General features: G+C 43.4%; 1 protein-coding gene across 1 annotated transcript in view; it reads right to left on the bottom strand.

The window, feature by feature from the left end:
• Window positions 1-186: 186 nt before the first annotated feature.
• Window positions 187-9,390, bottom strand: part of LOC102371427 (C-type lectin domain family 1 member A-like) — a 22,680-nt gene continuing 13,476 nt past the window's right edge. Inside the window, exons 3-8 of the mRNA XM_025191301.1 lie at window positions 6,077-6,172; window positions 5,535-5,633; window positions 4,710-4,838; window positions 3,031-3,182; window positions 1,265-1,368; window positions 187-587 (exon numbers count right to left, since the gene is read on the bottom strand). Coding sequence (XP_025047086.1) covers window positions 470-587; window positions 1,265-1,368; window positions 3,031-3,182; window positions 4,710-4,838; window positions 5,535-5,633; window positions 6,077-6,172 — 698 coding nt within the window. The 3' untranslated portion in view covers window positions 187-469. The remainder of the gene's footprint in view (window positions 588-1,264; window positions 1,369-3,030; window positions 3,183-4,709; window positions 4,839-5,534; window positions 5,634-6,076; window positions 6,173-9,390) is intronic.

Below are 9,390 nucleotides of genomic sequence, written 5' to 3'. Positions count from 1 at the left end.
TTTCCCCAGATCCTGGTGAGCACCCCTGATAAATTTATAGAGAGCCATCAGCTCACCCCTGAGCCTGTGCTTTTCCAGGCTGAAGAGTCCCATACCTCTCAACCTCTTATCATAAGGTCTATTTTCCTGACCGCTGATCATGCGTGTGGCTCTCCTTCAAATAGTGACAAATAGTATTTTCTGAGAAACACCAGACAAAAGGTATTTATTGACTTTTGAACAAATTGCCAATTTCAAATAAAGCCAGATGAAGCCAGAATGGGAGCAAGTCACACTGACCACTGGTCCTTAGTTCACCAAGGAACATTTGGGAAGGGCTTTACCACAACCTCGGAAACTGCAGCTCCTCAGACAAAATAAGCAACTTAACTAATTCAAAAGTTAATGATTTCTCTCTGCCTTTGGGACCTCCCTGGTTGTGTTTCTCATGGATTCTCTATTCCTCCTTGTTCTGGTGCAACAAACACAGTTACTTAGTTATCTTCATACACGCACAGTGTCGTTGCTCATCACAGCTATTGGTGTAGGCTTGTCCTGAGTTGAAAACTGCACAGGACTTTCCAGGCTGTGATTTAATTACTGGAAACCTGTATGTGAAAAGAAATATTTCTTGTCAGCCAAGGAAACCAGTGAAAACACAAACAGTGTTACTGCATTAAATACCAGAATACTGGAAATATCATGTTTTATTCATTAATATAATTTCTCAGAAAAATTATCCAGTAAGTTGACTCATAACCAGTAGATCTTTGTTACTTGGATATTCTCTTTGAGATTGTTAGCTGAGTTGAGATGGCATCTTGTTTTCTGCTTTTTCTCATTCTCATGCAAGTTAGTACTGGTGATTTTCATTTTCCCTTTTTTAACTCCCAAGGTCTAATGGTAATGTCATGCAAAGGGAATTGTTCAGTTTTGAAATATATGGCGTGCTGAGATATCTTGACACTTACTTCTTGTACCGTGAGAGAACGTTATGTCTGTCAAAAGGACTCAGACATTTATTCAATCATTATTTCATTTCTTACTTTAGATTCATACAAAAAAACTTGTAAAGTATCCCTCTCTCCATGTGACACATTGTAACAGTACAAAATATGAAGACACTTGATAATCCTACACCAAGAATTTTCTGTTCTGGTAGAAAAAGATGGGCATAATCTTGGGAATCCTGACTGACCTTTTTGGTCATCAGCAAGACCATACAAATCCTGTGAGGAAAAACACAAGGGTATAAACTAGTTTTCTAGACGTGATGGAGACTCACAGGTTAATGGGATGAGGTGTGCCATCCTCCCACTTCCAGTCTGAAGCAATTCCTTTGCGGGTTAGTCCAAGCCAATGGAAATGTGCCAGAGGGTTTAGGAAATTCTGTTTGGGAATAAACCGAATAAGTGAATTTCATCCCTGTTATCCATAAATTCCAGGGAAAAAAGCATGATGTCTCTGGGCCAAGACCATGGTAACCCTGGTGTCTGCATTTTGAAAGAAAAACAGTGAGCTCTGCCTTGCACCTTGCAAGAGCAGCTCTAGGCACCTGTCCAGAGGGAGAACTCCTCCTGACTCTGGATTCCAAGAGAACAAGAAACCCATCCTCCAGGCCTCAAACAGATGTTTCAGCTCTGAGAGAAGTGTCCACAGTAGCCAAATTCACTGTATGAGTTAACCATAGGTTTTACAGAGATTGTTGATCATTTTGATGTGGCCATCTCATACAAGGGTAATATCATAACTGCCCTCATTGTAGCTGACAGGAACAGACATGGCACCAATGGGAAAAGGGCCACATAATTTCATAATCATTTGGGGCCACACAACAGAGACAGACAGATTTCTCTCTTCTTACATTGTTATATTCTTTGTATTGAGTGCCCAATGTAAAATAGCTAAGCAGTCCTGAGAGCAGGGCATACAGCTCAGGTCTTCCACCTTCCCAGGGGAATACTACAACCGGCAGGGTAAAGACTTAGGTAAAATCTCCCTGTCTATGCCAGGTTCAATGATTCTGTTTATGCTGTCTCAAGTGAGCAAGCTCAATAGAAGGGATAGAGAAGAGGCTGAACCTGCTCCAGTCTACAGCTTGGCAATTATGGCACTTTCCTTGCAGGTAGTGAGTAATAGAGGTTAGGAATCCCTCAGAATTAAACTCTGGTCACTTAAATCTGGGACAAGTGCAATAACCACTAAGCTGGTATATGGGAGGAGGGGGTACATCTTCTGGTTGTGTTTCAAGATTAGAAGAGGCTGCCAATGGTGGTACATTCTGTGCAGAGGTTGCTCCCTAGGCATATCCTGGGAATGCCTATCAGATCCAGCTCTGTGGGCAGAACAGGTGTTGGGATGCCTAGTTTGTGCTTTGTGCAAGGCTTGTGCATGAGCCAGGCACATTAGCTGCTCTGTGCTGCCAGGATTAAATGGACTTTTGAAGAAGCAAAACTTTATGATTCTGGGGAACTGTAATGTTGAAATCTCAGATGCCTACAGGCATGAGACACCTCTTTAATGCCGGCTGAGCATACTTTTTGGGAGTCAAAGAGAGCATCTACATGTGATGCTATGGTGACATAGCAATGCTCTACGGTGATGTAGTATCCACAGGGGTCTACATATGACCAGCAGCTACTTCACCATAGCGACACACTTCCCCCATTATAGCGTGCCCCAACAGCAAATTAGCTGCTAAAAATAACCATGCACCATGTGGAAGGCACAGTATGGGCTGCTACTGGGCAGTGATTTAGTAAGGAAGTACTAAATCATGGCACAATAACAACATTGCCAAAGCGACACATGTAGATGCAGCCAGAGTGTTCTACTTAGCCACCTATATCTGGCTTGTCCCAATTTAAGTGCCCACATCCTTTTCTGGGTTGAGATTTTAATTCAGAACATAACCCAGGGCACTGTTGAGGACCATCCTACCTTGTAATATGAGCATCTTTTCTAGAGCTATAGCTCACATCACTACACAGGCATCTTGAAAGGTGTAAGTCAGTGGCTAGTGCACACAAAGGAGCAGAAACAAAGTCCTACCATCTCATCCTTGTTCTCTATCTTGAGTAGTTTGGAGCCATGAGAAGAGCAGTGTGCTTTACATTCCTGATAGCTTTTCCTTTCCTTAGTAAAATAGTAAAACTTTTCGCCGTGGGGTTTCCAGCAATCTGAGTAAGCACTGCATTTTTCTCCTTGAAAATAAAAACATGTTTGATACAGAAAGTTGTCATATTTCCAGGGGGATGGATGAGATGCCTTGTGATGTAGAGTGCACCATGGGGAAACTGATGTTCACTGATGTAAGGAATAAGGGCTTGTTTTGATACACGGGAGTCAAGGGACCAAAGCCATCAACCTAGTCATGATCATGCAGTCTCCCCCCTTCGCTAATATACCAGAATCCTGTTTTGGGGCAGAAGAGAGTCACAGATCCTAGTCCTGAGGATGGTTGTGCCTCTTTTAGAAGATAAGCAATCTATGAGGAGTATACTATGGATAACTTTATAAAGCTGCAGTGATGACAGCAAAAGCTAATTTCATTCCCGGGTGTGTGCTCCCTTCCCTTGAAAAGCATGAAGCTAACCTCAACTTGTTCTGCTCAGTGATTCAGGATGCTGGGCTCCTGAAGTTCTTTTGCTCCCTGAGTACATTGGCTAGGGTTTTGTCTGCTTCATAAGGAGACGTGACCCTTTCTCTGTAGCCATGCGGTGCCACATAGCACATGATCACCAGAGAGGGACATCTGTGCAACCAGCGGAGAAGACACTGAACTGAAGAGTGACTGCCTGCTCTAGGGTGGGTATGAGAGAGACTTCTACAAAATATCTGAAATGGCCAACATTTTCCAGTTAAAAGTAGTAAGGCAAAATGGTAACTGAACAAGGAAGAAAAGGCAGAGGCAACAACAAAGATCTGTCCCCTTCACCTCTGAGCAAAACCCTGGCATCTAATCTTTCCCAGAGCAGATGCATCTACACTCCTGAGAGGAAAGGGCTTGACCAGGGGTTTAGGGAATCTTCTGAATGAATCTGTACTCTCTCTTCCACAGCCTGTTAGGTGTGATCCAGTGTCTTTTCCAATAGGCAGTTTCTGTTGTTGTCAGTAACAACATTGCACATGCAGTGAGTAACAAAGGTAACCAAAAGCATGAACAGATAAAAGGGATAGTTCTAAGATGGGAGCTATCAGTATTTGCTTATTGAGGCTAGCTCTAGGTCATTTTATGTGATGAAGTGGCTTCAGCTGTAGCTAACGTATTGTCATGCATGCTTTCCATTGTGACAGTCAAGAGGATGACAAGTCTGATAAAGAAACCAGGGTTTCCTTATGTTATCATTGGAGGGAGGGAAGAATATGAGTGGCTTTCTTGGCACCCACTGCACATATATCTTGCGCGTTATTCATTGTCCCTCTGTGGCTCAGTGGCTTTACCTTGTTCAACTGAGAGATGTGAGCAGCCAAGGAGCTACCTACATTTCTCAAGTGTGTCATTATGGAGCTGTGGATCATTGTCTATGTCTGTACTGAGGCGATCCCATGTCTCAGAGAAATCTGGCTTTGCTTTTCCACATTATCAGTAACTGATTCAAGCCCTTGTACAGTGGGTGCTTGGGGGAGGAGGGTGGTGAGAATCTTTTGTCATCGTCAGGACACAAAGAACTGAATACTAATGCAAAATTAGCATTGTGTGGAAAAGAATCATGAACACTACTCAGTACCTTTCAGGTTTGTGTTCTGGGCCTTGAAATTATCCCTTTCCAAGGTGCAGTTTTCCAAAGTTTCATTCAACTGTGTAAGGCTTTTCAGAACTTCCTCTTGCTGGGAAAGGATTTCAATCTGACGTCTCACTTGGAGGGAAGGCAGGAGAACTTAAGTCCGCAATGATAAGCAAAACACACCATTTCAGTTAAAAAAGAACCAAATTATTCTTTATGAATCAGATGCCAATTCCATTAGAGTTGTGCTAAGAGTTGTGCATAACTTTTATGTTAAAATAACCAAAGTATTAGTGAAATTCTAGTTGTTGTTTGAGAAAAAAAATTCTCAGCTTATAAAGGCCAGTCTCCAAACACATGCTGAATTGTTTTTGTTTAAATCAAAATGTCTTTTTTCATGCTATCCCCCTCATGATTCAAACTGATATTGTGCAAATTGAATTGGGACTTACTTTCTTTTGGCTTGGAAAACTGAGAAAGCTGGAAGAATCTTTTCAAAGCAATAGATGTAAGATCGCATTTCTCTGCCATGATTCTAACTACATTTAAACAATAAACAGTGGAAATCTCAACCTAACCTCAGGTCACAAATCCAAAAAATTCTTCAAGACATTGTCTTATCATATGTTTCAGTTACAAAATTTCAAATCACAGCAGTGCATGCAATAGGTCTTGACCATGCAATTAAAGTTGTTATCATCCACAAAGGGGTCCAAAATATAACAATGTGCATGTATGCACATTGCTTGGAGGAGTTTTCTACACTTTTCACATTTCTACACTTTTCAGTTCAAATCTTTTCTCATCGTGTTCTTGGTAAATACTTACCTAAGGCACCCAGGACTCCTGAAATTACAAGCAAAACCAGAGAGAGGGACCCCAGAATCACTGCAATGAGTTGCCATGACAAAGACTCAGAACAAGATTCTAACAGAAATAAGAGAGAGAAAAAAGCAAATATACGACCTGAAAATGTCACACAATTTTGGAGGAGAGTAGAGTTCTCTACCACACCTGTCAGTGAAACTCACATCTCACCCCCATGAATCTACGATCCCTCCAGTAATTGTAGCTATTTATTGTGCACTCAACAACAGGTTAGAGGACCTAGGAGAGAACAGTCACTCCTCCCAATAGGGTCAGTGCTCTCCTATCTCAGTGATCTGGCCTGGGCACTGGCCAAGGATGGTTTCAAGGGAGATCCCACCCATCAGCCAGATGCTGTTTCTTGTAAGGGTAGAGATAATTCTCATTCTTTGGTTCTTGAAATCTCATGTCATGGCAACAGCTGCCCCTGAGGGAGGTTCTGTGACTTCAGATACTTTGATAAAAGAAGGGCAGAATCCAGCAGAACTCTCGATGCACAGTACCTCTGTTCTCTGAGACTGTAGGCGTTGGCTTCCTCTGTGATTTGGAAGGAGCACGACATTTCAGATCTGAGTAGATCACTTCCTGCTTGCTGATTTCTGATGGGTTATAAGGGTAGAAAGATGCACCTATGAAATGTTCATTATATCAGGCAGGAAATACAGACTCACAATTTTTTAAGCCCAAAATGACCAATTTGATCAAATCTTAAATTCCTGCATAATGTTATTATACAGGCCATGGAACATTGGCTGATTATTCCCATTTTTCAACCAAAACCTGTGGTTGAAACAGGTCACGATTTTTTTGAAAAACATCTGCTCTTGAATTCAGTAACTGAGAACTGAATACTGTTCTTGATAATCTGGTCCAGTGGTTTATTACCTTTGTTACTCAAAATCTGCTATATTTCCACTATGACCTTTTTCAGGTTTTATCACATTAGTAGACAGCAGCCATGCACTGACTTAGGCGGCCAACCACATAACTGAAAAACACTGAATGGTAAATTCCTGGAAATAGTTGGAAGTCAACTTGCAGGCTGGATCACATAGAATAATTTTTAATAGGAGACAAATTCTTAAATATTGAATCACATTTACAGGTAACTCATGAATAGAAAAAAGGGAGAGGCTGAGTTCACTCACGGCTATATTCTGTCCCCCTTACTCATATCAAGTCATCCCTTATTGTGTATCAAGGCCCATTAGTGGCAATTTCATTAAGGGTTCTTCATGGGGTAAGAGATTCAGGATATATGAATTTAAATCATAGTGATTTAAATAATCTAATTTAATCATGACTGAAATTAGCCAGAAGGAACTTAGTTATAAATGACTGCTTTTTATCTTCTTTGCAGTTGTACTCTTTAGTTATTTTCCTAGGAAAGGGTTATTCTTTGTGGGCAGTACAATTAGGTACCACTTTTAACTAATAAGACCAAAATACATAAAGGCGGAATTTAAAGACAAAACTCCTCACAGAGGACAGAGACTTTTCTGACAGAATAGAGTGGAAAGAGGCCAATTGGCCCTGAGCTCAGGTTTGTGGATATTCACCCCCCGCCTTGCAGGACACACTGTTTCTTCTGACTGCCTTTTGGGATATGCTAAGCACAAGATGTTTGATTGAAGAATACAATCATTTTTTATGGTATATGGGGTAGATTCAATACATCTCCATACAGGAGATTTAGGTGTTCTGGTAGATGGCAGTAAAGGTGAGGGCAACCCAAACATGTCTGCCCCAGCAGACAAGGAAAAGTCAAAAGATGCCTTGGACTAGTAAACTAAGCAGGGAATGGTAAATTTAAGCAAGGAACAACTGGATTAAGTGCTTAATCCAGCTGCTCCAACCAGTGGGCTGCAAGTCCTACTGCATAAAGTTGTTCAAAAGACTTGGGATACAAACATTAACTAAGTGTTTGACAAGCTAAAGGAATGGAAGAGGCCCCAGCCCTGTGTTGATATGACAGCAAGAGCAAAACTACGTTTTTCATGGAAGTTTCAAAGAAGGGTATTTGTACAACCCATTTACAAGTGTGATCAAAATGTAGACCAGTGGATTATACATCATAGACACTAACAGAATCAGAATGCAAATACACTGAATGCAATACAAAAGGAGGTATTGACCCTGGTTTGGGTGCAAAAATGTTATGTCTATTTAAGGGAGGCCAGTCCTAATTGAAAAAGGTGATAAACCATTTATAGCTGTTACCAAATTCAAACAATGCTTTGAGAATACAGAGATTATTTTGTGATTTGCAAATTGAATACAAATTTTGGAGAGATGTAGTGGTGACAGTCACATGTCTATAGCCTTTGACAAAATTTCAATGTAAGAATGTCCAGATTATGGGGGATCCTGGTTTTCTCCATTTAAAAATCACAAATACTCTGATTAAAACCCTCAAAATCTATGTTTTTTCGTGATTAAAATGAAATGCCACTATATCTATAGATATCAGTTGAACACAACGTTTTATTGACATATTTACAATTTTAAAGCAGTTTGGAAGCCTACCAGTGCCTCAGTCACTAAACAGGCAGTCCTCGATTTCTGACTTTTCGATTTGCAATGAACAGCACTTACGACGTTTATAAATTGACGCCCTGTTTCAATGTTCCAATGTGGGTATCGTCTTTATGACAGTCGATACTGCATGCAGCTGGTACTTGGTGGAAGGGGAGGGGGAAGGGAATGGATGTGGGGAGGGTAGATCAATGCCCCCCGCGGTGAGGGAGGGACTGGGGCTGGGGCTGGGACAGGGGCTGGGGCAAGTGCTGCCCAGCCAGGGCCAGGCAGGCATGGGGAGGGGGTCAGCAGCTCCTGCCACTGCACACAGCTCGTCTGGTGGCTTGACTGGTTGGTTCCCACCGCTGCTCCCACCACGGGTCTGGGAGGACATGGGGGAGCGTGTGCCCCTGGATCTGCATAGGGTGGGACGGGCAGGGACAGGGCTGTACTGGGCTGCACTCCAGTCGGGCAGTGGGGACTAAGACAAATTTTTGCATGGCTGCAGCCCCCTCATAGCCCCCGCTCTGCCGCCCACCCCGCCCCGATCCGGGGGCACATGCCCCCCCTATGCCCTCAAAGCCACAGCTCATCCAGGGGACACAGCAGGGCAGCTCCTGCCACTGCATGCCACTTGTCCTGAGGCCACGCAGCGGCTCTGCCCTGTCCCCATCCTGCCCTGGCTGGGCGAGTGGAGGGAGGGTATGGGAGGGTGTTCTCCTGGATCAGGGTGGGGCGGGCAGCAGAGAGAAAGTTATGGGGGAGCTGCAACCACCTGAAAATTTACCATAGCCCCTGCGACCTGCCCAGAGTGCATCCTGGTGCAGCCTTGGCCCTGCCCGCCCCACCCCGCACAGATCCAGGGGCACACCCCCCCCCATGCCCTCCTGAATCAGCAGTGGGAGCAAGGGTCGTAACCACCAGTCAAGCCACCAGACAAGCAGTGTGCATCAGCAGGAGCCACCACTGCCTCCTCCCCATGCCTGTCCAGCCCTGCCTGGGCAGTGCTTGCCCCAGCCCCAGTCCCAGTCCCTCCCTCACTGTAGGGGGCGTTGATCTGCCTCCCACCCCATGATCCTTCCCTTCCTCCTCCCCTTCCACCACTTACCAGATGCACACGGTATCCACCATCGCAAAGGAACCAATCCCCCATTTGAAACACTGTTCCTATGGGAAAATTGGTTTCGAATTACAACATTTCAACTTAAGACACGGTTTTTAGGAGCCAGTTGCATCATAAGTCTGAGGACTGCCTGTAATAAAATCTAAATACCTATACATTTTTGCATTTGATTTTGGC

This window comes from Alligator sinensis, unplaced genomic scaffold (assembly GCF_000455745.1).
Source record: "Alligator sinensis unplaced genomic scaffold, ASM45574v1 scaffold1386_1, whole genome shotgun sequence".
Classification (NCBI taxonomy): domain Eukaryota; kingdom Metazoa; phylum Chordata; order Crocodylia; family Alligatoridae; genus Alligator; species Alligator sinensis.
This window is presented reverse-complemented; position numbering and strand designations above follow the sequence as displayed.